At 48.6% G+C, this 17,679-nt stretch overlaps 2 protein-coding genes across 4 annotated transcripts; both read left to right on the forward strand.

The window, feature by feature from the left end:
• Positions 1–10,928: 10,928 nt before the first annotated feature.
• On the forward strand, positions 10,929–11,679 carry Hrct1 (histidine rich carboxyl terminus 1). Its single transcript, XM_045141694.1, has one exon. It carries the CDS (start codon positions 10,929–10,931, stop codon positions 11,235–11,237), a length of 309 nt encoding a protein of 102 aa, XP_044997629.1. The 3' UTR covers positions 11,238–11,679.
• Positions 11,680–14,117: 2,438 nt separating this feature from the next.
• On the forward strand, positions 14,118–16,867 carry Spaar (small regulatory polypeptide of amino acid response). Of its 3 annotated transcripts, none has more exons than XM_045132853.1 (2): positions 14,118–14,264; positions 15,520–16,867. In XM_045132853.1, the coding sequence occupies exon 2, from the start codon at positions 15,927–15,929 to the stop codon at positions 16,146–16,148; it is 222 nt and encodes a 73-aa protein (XP_044988788.1). In that variant the 5' UTR covers positions 14,118–14,264; positions 15,520–15,926; the 3' UTR covers positions 16,149–16,867. The 3 variants fall into 3 exon arrangements, with proteins under 3 accessions (XP_044988788.1, XP_044988794.1, XP_044988799.1); XM_045132859.1 differs by having other exon boundaries at positions 14,235–14,309; XM_045132864.1 differs by lacking the exon at positions 14,118–14,264 and adding an exon at positions 14,290–14,380.
• Positions 16,868–17,679: the final 812 nt, after the last annotated feature.

The following is a 17,679-nucleotide window of genomic DNA, read 5'->3' on the forward strand; positions in this document are numbered from 1 at the left end:
ATAAAAAATATCCCATGGTAATTCCCTCCCTCCCCACCCCCAACACTTTCCCCTTTGAAATTCCATTCTCCATCATGAAATATATATTATTGTTACTTGTGTCTTCTAAATTTATTCCTCTTGTCTATTTAAAAATTTTTTTTTTAATTTATTTGAGCGCGACAGACACAGAGAGAAAGACAGATAGAGGGAGAGAGAGAGAATGGGCGCGCCAGGGCTTCCAGCCACTGCAAACGAACTCCAGACGCATGCGCCTCCTTGTGCATCTGGCTAACGTGGGACCTGGGGAGCCGAGCCTCGAACCGGGGTCCTTAGGCTTCACAGGCAAGCACTTAACCGCTAAGCCATCTCTCCAGCCCCATAAATTAATTTTTTAAAAGTAAGGTTTAGGGAGCCAAGCATGGTGGCACATACCTATAATCCCCCACTCAAGAAGCTGAGGTAGGAGGATTGCTGTGAGTTCAAGACCAGCCTGTGGTCACAGAGTGAGTTCCAGGTCAGCCTTGGCTAGAGTGAGACCTTACATCAAAAAAAAAAAAAAAAAATCCAAGGAAAAGTAGGCTTTATTACTTAGAGTAATAGGATTAGATTTACAGCAAAATTGAGTAAAGTATGCAGACATTTCCCATATACTTCTTGACTTTATATACATACAGCCTGCTGCCCTGTCAACCTTCCACACCACAACACTACAGTTGTTACATTTGATGAGCCTACATTACCACGTCACTGTCACCCAACGTCCATAGGCACAGCAGGGTTCAGTCTTGATCTTGTGCATTCCGTGGGTCTGGGGAAATATAGAATGACATGTATCTGTCACTATAGTCCTTTCTAAAATTTAAATTTTTATTTTAAATTATTTATTTATTTATTTTAGAGAGGCAGAGAGAGAGAGAGAGAGGGAGAAAATGGGCACAGCAGTGCCTCCTGCCAACTGCAAACAAACTCCAGACACATGCTCCGCTCTGTGCATCTGGCTTTCCGTGGGCGTTAGTGAACTGATCCCGTGGCCATCAGGCTTTGTAATCAAGTGCCTTCATCTGCTGAGCCATCTCTCTGGCCCGTCATTATAATCTTAAAAATAGACACCCTACATTAAGTCCTCTGTGCTTCACCTACTCATCCTTCTGCCCCAAGCCCCTGATCCTTTGTTTTACTACTTCCAGAGGTTTGCATTTTCCAGAATCCTGCAGAGCATGTCATAAAATTGGATTCATGCAATATGGAGTCTTCTCATACTGGCGTCTTTCACTTAGTAAAAGATGGTTGTTTCCTCCCTATATTATATTGTTATTATTAGCAACATATTTCATATGGATACATCACGTGTTGGTACCCTCTTTTCCTTCATCCCTGCCCACGTTCTGTTGGGGACTCTCCTTAGTGGGGCTGCAGGTATTCCCTATGGGGTTGTGGTTTGTGTGTTGTGGGAGCAAGAGTCAGTTATTTTTGAAAGAACAAGCAGTTATTCCCACCTTTCTCTCTCTCTCTCTTTTTTCCAAGGTAGGGTCTAGCTCTAGCCCAGGCTGAGCTGGAATTCACTATGTAGTCTCAAAGTGGCCTTGATCTCCCTATCTTATTTTTGAAATTTTCTTTATTTCCTTCATTGACTGATTTATTTATTTATTTTGGTTTTTCGAGGTAGGGTCTCACTCTAGCTCAGGCTGTCCCAGAATGCACTTTGTTGTCTCAGGGTGGCCTTGAACTCACGTCAGTACTCCTACCTCTGCCTCCCAAATGCTGGGATTGAAGGCGTGTGCCACCTCACCCAGCTTAATTTCTTTCTTTCTTTCTTTCTTTTCTTTTCTTTTCTTTTTGTTTTTTTTTTTTGAGGTAGGGTCTCAGTGTAGCTGACTGGAGTGATCTGGAACTCACTCTGTAGTCCCAGGTTGGCCCTGACTTTACAGAGACCCTCCTACCTCAGTCTCCTAAATGCTGGGACTAAAAGGAGTGCACCACCATGTCTGGCTTTTATTTATTTATTTATGAGAGAGAGAGAGAGAGAGAGAGAGAGAGAGAGAGAGAATGAGAGAGTATAGGAACTCCAGGGCTTTTTTTTTTTTTGCCTCTGCAGATGGTCTCCAGACAAATGTGCCACTTTGTGCATCTGGTGGGTACCAGGGAATTGCACCACCAGCTGGCAGGCTTTGCAAGCAAGCACCTTTATCAGCTAAGCCATGTCCTCAGCTCATATGCCCTATGCTTTCATGACTTGACAGCTCATTTCCTTTTAGTGCTGAGTAATGTTCCACGGCGCATGCTCCACAGTCTACTTAGGCACTCACTGTAGAAGGGCATCTTGACTGCTTCTGAGGTTTGGCGATTATGAACAAAGCGCCACAGCCATGAGTGTGGACAGGTTTTCACCTCGTGTGAGGAAATTCCAAGGAGCACACTGCTGGGTTATGTAGTTGACAGTGCTTAGTTTTGCATAAAATTGACAAACTTTTTTCTGTAGTGGCTGTATCTTGTTGCTTTTTAAAATTCTAGGGCTGGAGAGATGGCTTAGCGGTTAAGCGCTTGCCTGTGAAGCCTAAGGACCCTGGTTCGAGGCTCGGTTCCCCAGGTCCCACGTAGGCCAGATGCACAAGGGGGCGCACGCGTCTGGAGTTCGTTTGCAGAGGCTGGAAGCCCTGGCGCACCCATTCTCTCTCTCTCCCTCTATCTGTCTTTCTCTCTCTGTCTGTCGCTCTCAAATAAATAAATAAAAAGTTAAAAAAATATATTAAAATTCTAGTGATGTTAAGAACACTCTTGCTCCTCTGATTGAGCCTCTTTTTAAAGATTGTTTTTATTTTTGAGAGAGAGAAAGAGGGAGGGAGAGAGAGACAGTTAGTTAGAGAATAGGTGCACCAGGGTATCCAGCCACTGCAAATGAACTCCAGACGCATGCGCCCCCACCTTGTGTATCAGGCTTACGTGGTTCCTGGAGAATTGAACTGGGATTCTTTGGTTTTGCAGGCAAACGCCTTAACTAATAAGCCATGTCTCCAGCCCCTGAGCCTCTTTTTAAAACATTTTAAATTTATTTTTATTTGAGAGAGATAGGGAGAAAGAAGGAAAGAGAGAAAGAGAGAGAGAGAGAGAGAGAGAGAGAGAGAGAGAGAGAGGGAGAATGGGTGCACCGGGGCCTCTGGCCACTGTAAACCAACTCCAGACGCATGTGCCACCTTGTGCATCTGGCTTACATGGGTCCTGGGGGACTGAACCTGGGTCCTTTGGTTTCACAGGTAAACATCTTAACCATTAAGCCATCTCTCCAGCCCCAATCAAGCCTCCTTAAACAGTTTGTCGAGTACTCAGTATTCTTCCGGGCTTGAAGACTTACTTCTTCAGGTCCCATCTTTGTTTCTGAGGGGTTGTTTCCCCAAGGCCTCTCTTTTCTGCTTCTACAATGTTTATTTAGAAGGACGGTTGAGTGCTGGGTGTGATGGCACATGTTTGCAACCCCAGCACTTGGAAGATTGCAGTTTGAAGACAGCTTGGGGTGTATAGCAAGTTTGAGACCAGTCTAGAATACATAGTGTGATCCTGTTTCCCCCCCCCAAAAAAAAAAACACCAAAAAGACTAAAAGAAAAGTATATTTGATTTCCGGGTCTCTCTCTCATGTTCACGTGTGTGAGTGCAGGCACAGGCAGGCCTTGACATGTGTATGGATGTCAGAGAACTTTGAGATGAGGACCCTCACCTTCTACTTGTCTGCTAGGCTAACTGGTCTGCAAGTTTTAGTCCCTTGTCTCGGCTTCCCTTCTTGCCATAGGTGTGCTGGGATTACAGATGCTTCCTACTGGACCTGGCTTTCATGTGGGTTCTGGGGATCTGAACTCAGGTACCCATGCTTGTGTGGCAAGTCTTCTATCCACTAAGCCATCTCCCCAACTCTCTTCTGTCTGTCATTTTTCTTCCGATCTAGTTCCTTTAAAAAAAATTAGCTATATATCTGATAGAAGATTAATATCTAGGATATACAAAGAACTCAAAAAGTTAAATAATAAGGAATCAAACAAGCCAATCAAAAAATGGGCTATGGAGCTAAATAGAGAGTTCTCAAAGGAAGAAATACGAATGGCATATAAGCATCTAAAAAAATGTTCTACGTCACTAGTCATCAGGGAAATGCAGATTAAAACTACATTGAGATTCCATCTCACTCCTGTCAGATTGGCCACCATCATGAAAACAAATGATCATAAATGTTGGCGGGGATGTGGAAAAAGAGGAATCCTTCTACACTGCTGGTGGGAATGCAATCTGGCCCAGCCATTGTGGAAAGCAGTGTGGAGGTTCCTAAAACAGCTAAAGAATGATCTACCATATGACCCAGCTATAGCACTCCTAGGCATATATCCAAAGGACTCATCTCATTTCCTTAGAAGTACGTGCTCAACCATGTTTATTGCTGCTCAATTTATAATAGCTGGGAAATGGAACCAGCCTAGATGTCCATCAACTGATGAGTGGATAATGAAGATGTGGCACATTTATACAATGGAGTTCTACTCAGCGGTAAAGAAAAATGAAGTTATGAAATTTGCAGAAAAATGGATGGACCTGGAAAGGATTATACTAAGTGAGGTAACCCAGGCCCAGAAAGCCAACCCCCACATGTTCTCTCTCATATGTGGATCCTAGCTACAGATGATTGGGCTTCTGCGTGAGAATGAAAATACTTAGTAGCAGAGGCCAGTAAGGTAAAAAGGAGACATAAAGGGTAGAGAAAGGAAGGGAGGAGGATAGTTAATAGGTTGATATTGTATATATGTAATTACAATGATTGTAATGGGGAGGTAATATGATGGAGAATGGAATTTCAAATGGGAAAGTGTGGGGGTGGGGAGGGAGGGAATTACCATGGGATATATTTTATAATCATGGAAAATGTTAATAAAAATTAAAAAAAAAATTAGCCGGATGTGATGGTGCATGCCTTTAATCACAGCACTTGGGAGGCAGAGGTAGGAGGATCTCCGAGAGTTCAAGGTCACTCTGAGAGTACATAGTGAATTCCAGGTCAGCCTGGTCTAGAGTGAGACCCTACCTCGAAAAACCAAAAAAAAAATTTTTTTTATTGACAACTTCTATAATTATAGACAATAAACCATGGTAATTCCTCTCCTGCCACACTCCTCTTCACAACTCCACTCTCTATCATATCCCCTCCCCCACTCACTCTCTCTTTTATTTTTGAGGTCATCATCTTTTCCTTCTATTATGATGGTCTTGTGTAAGTAGTGTTCAGAACTTTTGCATCTATCTTCATGAGGGAGATTGATTTGTAATTTTCTTTTTCTTTTTTTTGGTTCTGCCTTTGTCTGGTGTTTGTATCAGAGTGATGCTGGCTTTGTAGAAGGAGTTTGGTAGAATTCTTTCCTTTTCTATTTTATGGGACGGTTTGAGAAGCATTGGTGTTAGTCCGTCCATGAAGGTGTGGTAAAATTCACCAGTAAATCCATCTGGGCCTGTATATTTTTTTAAACATATTTTTTTAAAATTTTATTTATTTATTTATTTGAGAGTGACAGACACAGAGAGAAAGACAGATAGAGGGAGAGAGAGAGAATGGGCGCGCCAGGGCTTCCAGCCTCTGCAAACGAACTCCAGACGCGTGCGCCCCCTTGTGCATCTGGCTAACGTGGGACCTGGGAACTGAGCCTCGAACTGGGGTCCTTAGGCTTCACAGGCAAGCGCTTAACCGCTAAGCCATCTCTCCAGCCCTGGGCCTGTATATTTTTAATGTTGGGAGATTTTTTTAAATTACTGATTGGATCGCCATACTTGTTAATAGGTCTATTTAAGTGGTTAATCTTATCTTGATTTAATTTTGATAGGTCATATAAATCAAGGAAAGCATCCATTTCTTTCAGATTTTCATACTTATTGGAGTATATGCTCTTACAATATGTCCTTATGGTCTTCTGTATTTCTTTGGTATCTGTTGTAATGGTGCTTTTTTTCACCTCTTATTTTATTACTTTGTGTCTCTTTCTCTTTGTTTTGGTCAGATTTGCTAAGGGTTTATCAATCTTGTTTATCCTTTCAAAGAACCAACTCTTTGTTTCATTGATTCTTTGGATTGCTTTTTTGGTTTCTATTTCATTAATTTCTGCTCTAAGCTTTATTACTGATTTAGTTCTTAGAGACCACATATCTTCTTCTTACATAGATTGACCTTTGGAATGTTATGTAAAACATAGGTGAAGTTCATTTGCAGCAGCTGGAGGCCCTGATTTACCTATTCTCTATCTCTGTCTGTCTGTCTGTGTGTGCTTGCAAATTAATAAATAAAAATTTTTTTTAAAGATTATATAGTCTGCTTTCAAACACATTGGTTAGAAGCAATGAAGGAAAAAACCCTGCCTAATGAGAGAACTCTGCTGCATGTAGGGCAATCTCTTTAGCCCATAGCCAGGCAGCCAAGGTTGGCTGGAAGCATGCCTCCCTTCTCTAATTGACCCAAGTGCCCAAGTTAGGGACCTGATGGCCAGTGTCCCTACCATTCTGTCAAACAGTGGGCAGGGCTTGGCCAGCTTCTCTGGGAACAGACACTCACCGTTCCCAGCTCCCTTGGCATTTTTCCTTTGGGAGTTCACTTCTTACTCGATTGTGATAGTCCTGGCTACCTCATGCAGGGCTTTGTGGCCTCTCTGTGAGAGATACCTTCCATTATTTCCGAGGGATGATCTTTCTAAGTCAGTGCACCCATCAGTCTGGTTCCCATAACTAGATCTTGTAGAAATTCTGTGTGGTTTCCAGGTCAGGAATGGGACTCCAGTGTGGACAGTATTTTCCCACTTTTAATTTTCTGCCTGTCTCAGTGATCTTTTGGAATGAGAGAGTGGTTAGGAGCATACATTCTAATTATGATGTATAGACAAAAATCAGGATAATAGAATTTTTGATAGTTCAGGATACAAAAGTGATTCACCCACCACTAGGTGGTGCCACCAATTAGTGAAAACAATGTGGTTGCTATTACTGCCCAACCAAGAACCACCCACAACCAATACAAGTAGGAGATGGTGAACCTGTGTGGAAGGTGTGTGTGAGACAGTTTAGAGGTGGCAGGGCCCCTGAAAGTAAAAGGGAGGAATGACTTTGAACCTGTGAAGGGGGATTTGTTTCCCCTCCTTATTTCTTTCTGCCTAAAGGAGTTCACTTTGCTAGAGGCCAGGCACAGAAGTGCAGAATCCAGTTTTTTCTTTATCTCTTACTTTCCTAGAAGACAAAAATTAAAAGATGAGATCATTCCCTTTCTTGAAAACCTGGTGGTACCAAGACAGCTGGCATGTGCTGAAGTAACCTGTTTATCTCCTATCCAATACACTCCCCCAAAATACCCCAATCTGGGTCTTTAGGTGAGTATCCCCATTTTCTGGAATCTCTCATCCTGACTTACAGCAGAAACTCTGCATTAAAGCTCCATAATGTCTATAATAAAATCTTTCTAAATTTAGCCTTCTATGGCCTGTGAATTTCCTTTGTTGAGGTTCATAAGACAAGACCATGCAGGCCACTGACTGGAGAAGCTTTGTGTGACCATGAGTGACTCCTGAATTTCTTGTCTACTGAAGAGCCAAGAAAGGCTTCCTCACTCTCAAGGGCACCCCAAAATTCTCATATGTGTATGCACACATAAACATGGGCACATGAAAGCCCACAGGGTGATGCTGTCTTAAAAGTGTGCATGGGTATGCAAAAACGCAAATAAGCTAAGGCCCCTTGGAAAGCATGGGACTGGGTGGAATAACAGGAACTTCAAAAGGCTAGTCCACTAGCCAGAGGGTCTAAAAGTTCTTCCCCTTAGTGGGGAAGGCTGCCTATAATGTGTGCAAAAGAAAGACCCAACTACGTGTGTGTGAGTAGGGGAAGCTAATTCAACACATCCAGTCCCTCAGAAATCCTGCAAGCCCTTGTGTCTAATCAAGCCACTGTTTACTCTCCGTTCCAAATTATCATTGAAAAGGCCAAAGAACTAAATGTGAAAAAATACTATTATGCATGGGAAATTCGCAGAGTTACTTCTGAATCCCTGGAGACTGTCGACTGCCACCTCTAGGTACACAAAGGATCTAATAACATGTCTACCCTGGGGTCTTATCTCGTATCCAGATGGGGAGAGAAACCTGTACCTCAGGAAGTGTGTGTGTGTGTGGGGGGGGGTTCCTCTTAATCTCTGTCCCCTTAGACACAGCATCTTCCATTGTTTATGGACTGTCCCCTGTGGGTGACATACCCTCATTCTGGACAGCTCCCCGCAACACCAATAGAGCTCTATTGATTGCCTGCGGTAGAGACTAGCCCACCAAGGTTGGGGGCAGGGCAGTCTCAGGCAAATTCCTTCCATTCTCTGGCCTTCCTTGCCCTGTCTTTCCATGTGGGCTGGGGCTGGGTGATTCCCAGTGGCCCTTGGCTCTGAAATTCTTCAAGTGTGCAATTGCTGGCTGGCTCCTGACTGATGTGGATTGGGGGGGGGGGTCACTGCTGAAGTTCTGAAGAGGGCTGTTTCTTTCTAATTACCTCTTCTCCACCCATTCTCCCTCCTCTTCCTTCTCAATGTGCCCCAGAGCCCAGAAGTCTGCAGGAGGAGTTCTTTATTTCAGCCTTATTAATAGTTCAAGTGGCTTCTCCTGTGAGCAGCGAAAGTCTGGGAAGTCATTAGTTTTGCTGACCACTGAGTCCAATGTGGCCAAAGGTCATGTTTAGCTCTTTGAGTCAGTGAGACTTTTCACTAAGAGTTTGAGATTTTGGGGGGGGGGGCACAACCCTGAATTTTGGAATGACTAACCTTTGGAACTTTCCTATGCAGAAGTGAGCAAACTGTTTCTGGGAGCAGAGTCTGCGAAATGAGAGGGCTGTCCGCTGGAACAGGCAGCCCGAGAGTGTGCTGGCTACCTCTAGCAGCTGCCTGAGGAAAAAGGAAACTGAAGAGTAGCTTAGTTTAAGCCACCGGTGAACCTGCTGCAGCTGCTGTCAGCGCTGTTCTGACGTTACTGCGGCCGTGACTTCTGCGTACAGGTGCTCCTTGGCACTTTCACCGAACAGCCAAAAAACCAGAAATACATGAACAAGTAGTACATGGCATGAACAAAAAGTAAGGAGCTTTTGACTTTGGATAATCCTTAAATATTTGTACGATTAACTTTAGGGCAAGTTACAAGAAAGGAATTTAACATTTCACAGCAATAATAATCAGAAAGGTTATTGGTAATGCCCATGAGAAATATTCCTGCAGTTCTTTCCCATAGTTCATCCCCACAGGTTTCCCTGAGAGAAGGCAGTCTAGATTGGGGACAGAGCAGTGAAGGGCCCCTGGAGGTGACCTCTGTCCTGGAACCTTTACAGAGGGGAAACAGGCTGCTCTGCTTGGGGTCACAGAGTGGGGCTGCTGTAATCTCGGAGAGCCAGCCTGTGGATTCCCTTTCCTCCTGGTGGCAGGGAGGTGGCCACTCAACAGAAGGAGCCTGGAAGAAGGAGCTGGGGACTCACCTGGAGAACCCTTGGGGACCTGGGGCGTAGATCTGTGGCTGGGGGCTTTGGGAAGGTCCCCTGCACATGAATAAGAACCCAGCAAGCTTGCAGCTGGCAGGAGTGCCCTGGAGGCACTGAGTTCCAGCCCTTAAGTCTGTGAGCAGGACAGGCTAGCACATGCTTGTGATGACCACAGAGGGGGTTGAACCAGGAACGAGAGAGAGCTGGAGTCAGTGTTCATCCTGCTTTTTCCTAAGTCTCCCATCAGGCAGGAGCAGCGTGCTGAGCTGTTTGGCAGGGAGGCTGGGACAGAGCAAGAAGTCTGCCCATTGAGGCTGGGCTGGGGTCTGGCCTGTGTGGCCTCAGTGGCCTCTTTCCTACCTCCCAGTAACCCAGGACTGACAAGCCCTCCAGCTTCCTAGATCCAGTGGACAAGTGAGGGCCTCCCTGGATGAGGAACTGCCTGTGAACTTCATCAGGCTCCCAAAGTTTTGGAGCTTACTTAGCTTGGAGTAAGTCCCCGGTCAAACCCTAATATTGGTCCACGGAACGGTGCAGGATGCTAGGGGACGCATCACATACTCTCAGATGACACTGCTCCCCAATTGTTTCAATCCAAACTCCACCATAGTATTATTTATAGCAAATGTGTCAGCAACTGTTCAAATTCTTTTTTTTCCCCCAAGGTAGAGTCTCACCCTAGCTCAGGCTGCCCTGGAATTCACAATGTAGTCTCAGGGCAGCCTCAAACTCCAGGCAATCATCTTTACCTCTGTCTCCCGGCTGCTGGGATTAAAGGCATGCGCCCACCACGCCCGGCTTGTTTAAATACTTTATACACCCCCCCCTTTTTTTTGAGGTAGAGTCTCCCTCTAGCCCAGGCTGACCTGGAATTCACTCTGTAGTCTCAGGGTGACCTCGAACTCACAGTTATCCTCCCGAGTGCTGAGACTAAAGGCGTGCGACTCCACGCCCGGCCATCCTCCATTCTTTGATTCTCAGAAAACCCTTTGAAGCAGATTGTGCGCGTAGCCATTTCACAGATTAGGCATAGAGAGGCTAGGGAATTGTTACACAATCACAGAGCCAGTGAGGCGTGTGGCTCCAAAGGCCACGGCTTTAATTGTCTCTGCAGCGCTGTTTCTACGAGAGGAAAGCGAAGCCCCCCCCCCCCCCCGGGGGTCTAGGTACATCGACCTCTAACCCCTGGTTTCAGGGCTATCCCCTCAAGGACACCTAGTCGAGCAGCTGCTCGGTCTCCACCCGGTCTCCCAGATACCCCCCCCCCCAGGCCTTGCCCTTGGCTGACCCTCCCGTCCAAACAGGCCTCTCCCACGCTCCCTGGCCGCTGTCCAGCTCCGCTGCGGAGCCGGCGAGGGCTGGGCAGAGGCTGCTGCAGGGGCGCGGGCAGCTGGGCGCCGCTGGGCAGACGGGGCCTCCGGGCTGCGCCCGCGCCATGCTGGGCACGACGGCGTCGGCGGGCTGGGTGGCGGGCGCTGCGGTGGCCGTGCTGCTGCTGCTGCTGCTGCTGCTGGCCACCTGCCTCTTCCACGGGGCGCGGGATCCCGACGCCGAGAGGAACCACCCGTCGGCAGGGGGAAACCGAGTCCGGACAGCCCAGCCTCGGCTCTTCAAGAGCCGGCGTCGGGGTCTCCTGGGACCCTTTCACCATCACCACCATCATCATCACCTTGGCCACGTGTCTCCCGGGCCCGCTGTTGGCCTCCATCTCCACAAGCATCACCACCAGCGCCACCACCACTGAGGCCTGTGGGTGGCAGACGCCCGGCCCCGTCGTCCTGCATCAGTCACCGGGATGAGCAGAACCCCTGACGTCTCTGTGTCGGAAGGATGTGTCTCTAGGGTGACTGGGGAGTACTGGGGACCCCGAGTCCTGTTTGGGCTTTAGTTGGCCCCTCCCCTGCCATGCAGCAGGAACCCTAGAAACTCCTGAGTTGGCTTGGCAGGATTGGCTGGTCGACCCCACCTGTGACAGTAACTCCTGGTGGCCGGGAAGCAACCAGGGGTGTCTGTAGGGCCAGCGCATAGGTGGATGTGAAGGACTCGCCTGACTTTTGTGGGCAGCTGCAGGCCTGTGGACGTCAAGGAGCTGGCTGCGAGATGCCCTAAAGGGTACAGAAAGCGGCATGGGACTGCACCATCCGTTCATTGGTGTCTTGGTACAAGAAATAAAAGCCACAAGAAAAGCTTTTGCGAAGAGGCTCTTGATTTCAGCATGGTGTTGGTGGGGGAGGGCAGGGATGGTCATCAGGCTTATGGCATTTTGTCTTGGGACCTCCTTTTAGCAGAGGAAGCTGGGGCTGGGGGACTGGCTGTGAAGTGGGGGGAAGTGGGTGGGCCCTGCTTGCACTCTGAGGGGAAATTCAGTATTTGCACAAAGTATTTGCCCAGAAAGGACCCTCTGTTCACCAGCAGGGCTCTGACCCTCTGCCCAGGGCCCTGGATAGGGGGTGTTGAAACCATCCAGGCTGCCCCCCCCCCCGAAATTCTATCTCAAGTGCTCCTTCCAGCTGGGGTCAAGGGCAGATACCAGGCACTGGCTGCATCAGATTCAGTGGTTCGAACCTTGGGGACTGGATCAGGGTTTCTTTCCCAGGTCTTGTTTCCAGCCTGCCCGTCTCCAGGTACTTTCAAGTGGCTGCTGGGACTACGATGGAATGGATTGGGTTCCGTGAACCACTGGGGTGCTAGGTGGCCTGCGGAGTGTGTTTGCCTCTTCCAGGCGTCAGTTTTCTCTTCCTTTGGATGGAATGGATAATAGGGTCTTTTCCCAAAGCCGGCAGCCATGAGTGCTCTCAAATGCTCTATGCACAGCTGTTGGGAGCCTGCGGAGAGGAAGGGAATCTGGTTCAGAGGCCTTCAGCCTGTGCCTGGGAGCTGAGGAAGCAGGGCCAGGCTTAGGAGGGAGGGGCTGGAGAACAGGCCAGAAAGTCAGAGGCCCTGTGACTCACTGGAATAGAATGTCCTCTTTCCTTCCTGTTTCCCAGTGGATTCTGTGAGAACTGGGGGAGGAGTGACCACTTCAGGAAGGGGGCAAGTTCACAATAACAGCTATACTAGACTTCTACAGTGGGAAAATGGGTCAGAGGTCCCATCGATTGATTCCTGTCTATCACGTCCTGCAAACCCACCACTGCTTCCCCATTTTCCACATGTAGGCTCCTAGCTTGGCTCATGCCACAGCACCCTCCAGTCTTCCTACCTCAGACCTACCCCCTTCCGTAGCTTTGCATTTATAGATTAAACCAAAGAAGGGGACGAGGTCTCTGTAAGTTTGTGGCAGTTTTTCTTCCTGAACATCAGGGGAAAGGCTTATATGATTAGCAGAAGGGACTGGGGTAGAATAATTGTCCTTTAGTCCACATCAAGAATGCAAAGCCTGGGCTGGAGAGATGGCTTAGCGGTTAAGCTCTTGCCTGTGAAGCCTAAGGACCCCGGTTCGAGGCTCGGTTCCCCAGGACCCACGTTAGCCAGATGCACAAGGGGGTGCACGCGTCTGGAGTTCGTTTGCAGAGGCTGGAAGCCCTGGCACGCCCATTCTCTCTCTCTCTCTCCCTCTATCTGTCTTTCTCTCTGTGTCTGTCGCTCTCAAATAAATAAATAAATAAATAAAAATTAAAAAAGAAAAAAAAGAATGCAAAGCCACTGTTGCTCATGCTTGCTCAGAGAAGAAGCCAACGAGAAATCAGAGAGGCTGGGGATGTAGTTCACTTGGTAAAGTGCTTGCCTAGCATTCTGAAAGCTCTGGATTCAACTTGGCATGGTACACTTAGGAGGTGGAAGGCCAGCCTAGGAGGAGAGAGAGAACGAGATACAGGGAGAGAGAGAACAAGAGGGCTGGAGAGATGGCTTAGCGATTAAGGTGCTTGCCTGCGAAGCCTAAGGATCCATGTTTGACTCTCCAGATCTCACTTAAGCCAGATGCACAAAGATGAGGCAAGCACATGCCCACTAGGTGGCGCAAGCATCTGGAGTTCGATTTCAGTGGCTGAGGCCCGGATGTGCCAATTCTCCTTCTCCCTCTCTCTCCTCCCGCCCCCCAAGAAAAGAAAGAGAGAGTTTGAATTTATGTACCCCAGTAGACTCCATAATAACTTGGGTTTCCAGCTGCCTGGATGGAGAGGTGTCACTGCGGGCGGATCCTGGTGTCCAGCCCTAAGGTGTCACTGGGGGCGGATCTGAATTCCAGCCTAGGTATGCAGAGTGCCCAGAGTGTGCCTGCTTGTGGTGCTGCTGATGGGTTTTCTCTCTGTGTGGGCTTGGTAAAGGGGGCCAGCTTCTTCTGTCATTATGGAACTTCCTCTGGATCTGAAAGCCTGAAATAAGGGCTATTCCTTCCATAAGCTGTGTCTGGTTTGGAGGCCCATCCCAGCAGTATGGAGCAGAGAGAGAGAGAGAGAGAGAGAGAGAGAGAGAGAGAGAGAGAGAGAGAGAGAGGGAGGGAGGGAGGGAGGGAGGGAGGGGAGAGGAGAGAGAGAGATCTCAGGGAAACAATAAAGCTTGAAATCTGAAACAGCCCCTCAGCCTCATCACCCAGATTAACCAGGTGATACGGGGGTTTCGTCGGACACCAATGCATGATGTTCATCCTGTCCACTTAGCGCGGCTTCTCCCAGCTGTCGTTTGTTAAGACAAACATTCAGAAGTGTCTGACTTCCTGTGTTCACGTGGAGGAGGAGCCCAGATTGTCCAAGCGTGAGAACGGGACGGTGTGTTCTTTGCAAGGGGGAAGCGCAAGCATGGGACGGCGCATCATTGTCTCTTCTGCTCCGTGAGTAGGCGGTCTGGGCCTTGGAGAAATTGGAAAGGTCCCAGGGTATGTGACCTTAGGTCAACCCTCTGCCCTGTCTGGGTGCTGGCCCCTGATCAGGAAGACTATAGAATCAGGTGATGGTCACTCTGTAGAAAGAGGCTGATTTGGGAACGGAGGGAGGGAAGGCCCTGCTCAGCCATTTGATGCCGTCCTTCCTTCAGTTAACTAGCAGCCGACCTGGGCTCAGCGTTCCCGCTCTGTGGCCATCCCATGTGTCAAATGGAGGCACTACTGCTGCACAGGGCTGCAGGGAGGGGTTAAGACAGCGCCCGGCTGTGTCTAGTACTCAGAAGTGCTGTTTTCTCACTGCTCCGTTATTCATGATATGAGTAAAGGGGTTGATCCAGACTTCTGGAGGTGGTGAGGTCTCAGGTGCTGAGGGTGACCGAGGGCCAGGCTTACTCCCCTGATGCCCTCCAAGGGGAAGGGTAGAGGAATGACCCTGAGTGTTTGTGGGACGGGCTAAGTGCTGCCTACTGAGGAGGTGGTGGCTGTGGCTCCTGGGCCCTTGACCGCCATTGGAGTAAAGGATTCAGGAAGTGCTCACAGCAGCTCAGACATCCGGGCACCAAGTTCCAGGCAGGACCCATGAAAAGGAAAATGCTGGTAGTCTCCAGAGGGACAGTCATGGCCCCTGGGGTAGCCACCAGACAAGGGGGAGCACAGCACCGGGTATAGCCAAGGTTGGCATTCGGGGAAGCTCAGGGTCAGTCTTCACAGCACCTAGTGTGAGCAGCGGGGCTGGACTAGTGGCAAAGGGGCAGAAGAGGGGTTCTTCTTCTCCAACCGCGGGGTGAGCGGCCTTACACGGTTACTGAAATGGCCAGAGCAGTGCTTGTTTCACGTAAACCACACACTCCAACCCCGCACAGAAAAGGAGGCCAAGTGCAGAATGCTGTCTTTTCCTCAGCCCTTTCTGGGGTCTCCTGGGACCCATGATCATGGTGCATGCTGCCTGACCTCACCCTCAATTTTGCCCAGAGCTGACCCTTGTCTTCCTCCACATCTGCCTTCCAGCCCAGGGCCCGTGGCGGGGGTGGGGTGGGGTGGGGGTGGGGGGCTGGTGACAGCAGAGAGCAGATTGGAGGATGGGCCCCAGGTCCCTCCCTGGGAGGAGCCAGACTCTTCCTTGGTTCACCAAAGGCTAGGATTTTTGTCTTCTTCTTGAGTGTACAGTAGCTTTTGTCTTTCTTTCTTTTTGTTTTTTTTCCAGTTGTTCTTGAAATCCAGAGGCCTCACCAGAGGGCCAGAGCTGGCCAGGTTCGCTCTGAGCAACATCTTCTGCTCCTTCTTGGTCCTTTCCGTGTCCAGGGAATCTTGACCTTCCCTCTTCTGTGATGGTACTTCTAGAAGCTGCCAGTGGAGTTGACTACAGTTTTTTGGGGCCTAGCCTGAGGGATAGCCAACGTACCAAAGATCAACCTAGATCCCAGCAGAAAGGACTCGTGGGGGCATCCAACGGCCTATGGCGGCAGACCTAAGGCCTCAGATCAGCCCCTTAGAAGACTAAAGGGGAACAGCAGCCCAGCTCAAACTACCGACAGCTCTCTGGGATTAGCTGAGGTGTTAAGGCTCCGAGACCTTCCATGTTGCTCAGGTAACAAGTGCCACACAGAAGTCATGGAAACCGCAGTGATCGGAGTAGTGGCTGTGTTGCTTGTGGTCACCGTGGCCATTGCCTGCCTCCTCTGTTATTTCAGCTTTGATTCGAAGACCCAGGATCTTCAGAAGGACCATGGCTTCACAGTGGCCACGTTTCGCCAGGAAGCATCTCTCTTCACGGGGCCTGCACTCCAAACCCCGCCAGTGAAGAGTACCCAGGACTTCTGGACTGTCATGTGAGGCTAACAGGATCTCTTTGTTCTTCCCCCCGAATAAGGCCTGCATCCATGTCCTTTCCCTTCTGTATCCCACAGACTTCTTGTTTCCTTCCACCCTGACCCACTCCACTTTTTACCCCGGGCAAGCTCAGGTGTTAGGACCAGGTATGGGCTACCTGAACCCTGACAGCTCAGTTCAAGTGGGGCGGAGGAGAAGCCTCCTGGCTTGGACAGACCCTATGTGGCATTGCATGGTAGGACGGTTCTGCTGACCTACACCAGCTGGTGGTCATCACCTCACCAGAATTTACTGGGCACAGGGTAGCCTGGGAAATTGGCTCTATTGCCACCCAAGGAAGCAGCGCCCTCAAGTGGACACTCTGAGGAACCACTTCTTGTTTCTCATCTTTTCCAACGCTGCAAGGTGCCCAACCCTGAGGCCTATCTCTGAAATCAGTGCCGAAATCCTGAAACCAAACAGCTGCTTTCTGGGAACAAGTGATTTATTTCATAATTGAGAATGTATATCCTTTTATGGGTCTTTCCACATCGGGTTTGGAAAAACCACCAAAGGAAGCAGAATAGAAAATAAGAGTCACTGAAAGTACAAGGTGTTTCATTAACAGCAAAGCCAGCAAGAAGACTTTTAAACACATTTTGAATGAGACTTTACTGCTATGTTCTAACAGGCTACTGCTATTCTTAGAGAATGTGAGTGATTTGCGTCACTTAGGGATAATTTAAAAAAAAAATCGTAGGCAGAGGTAGGAGGATCGCCATGAGTTCAAGGCCACCCTGAGATGAAAGAGTTAATTCCAGGTCAGCCTGGACCAGAGTGAGACCCTACCTTGAAAAACAAAAACAAAAACACAAACAACAACAACAACAAAAAATCGTGAACCGAAAGATAATTCCAAAAAAGTTAAAATGTTTCATTTCAGAAAATGTGATGAAGCTACTGTTTTGACCACAAATAAAAGAGACATTCAGTTTTATTAATAGAACATCTGTTCTCTGTGAACACGGAATAATGACCCTGTCACATTTAGAAAGCACAGTTTGAAGGGTGGGAAACTATGAACCTCCGGCTCAAATATCTATATCTAGCCCAGAATGGGTGGCCTTCCTGGGACCTGGGCAAGACTGAGTGCGAAGGGTCTCTGGCCTGTAAAGGGTGTCCAGACAAGCTTCCCTGGCATTTGGTGGCCACTGGAAGGATCCAGAGACACAGGCTGGAGTCTGAAGAGGTATGGGGTTAGGGAGGGCAAGGGAGAGGTACGGGGGGAGAACTCAGGCTGTGGGGCTGAGCCTGGGGAGAGCAGGGCTCAGCTCAGGGACAGGAGCTCCTGGCACCATGTCCTTGGCACTCTGGATCCTAGAGCTTCCCAAGCAGGGTCTTCGTGGACGCGCTGGAGGGGAGCCGGGGGCTCGGAACCCTGTAGACCAAGTAAAGGGAACCAGTGTCGTGTTCTCCATAGGTGAATGAGTTGGTCTGAGCCCAAGACGCCTACTAGGGGTGAGCACCTGAATGGAGCCGGAGGTGGGAGCAAGAC

This window comes from Jaculus jaculus, chromosome 1, assembly GCF_020740685.1.
Source record: "Jaculus jaculus isolate mJacJac1 chromosome 1, mJacJac1.mat.Y.cur, whole genome shotgun sequence".
Taxonomy (NCBI): Eukaryota; Metazoa; Chordata; class Mammalia; order Rodentia; family Dipodidae; genus Jaculus; species Jaculus jaculus.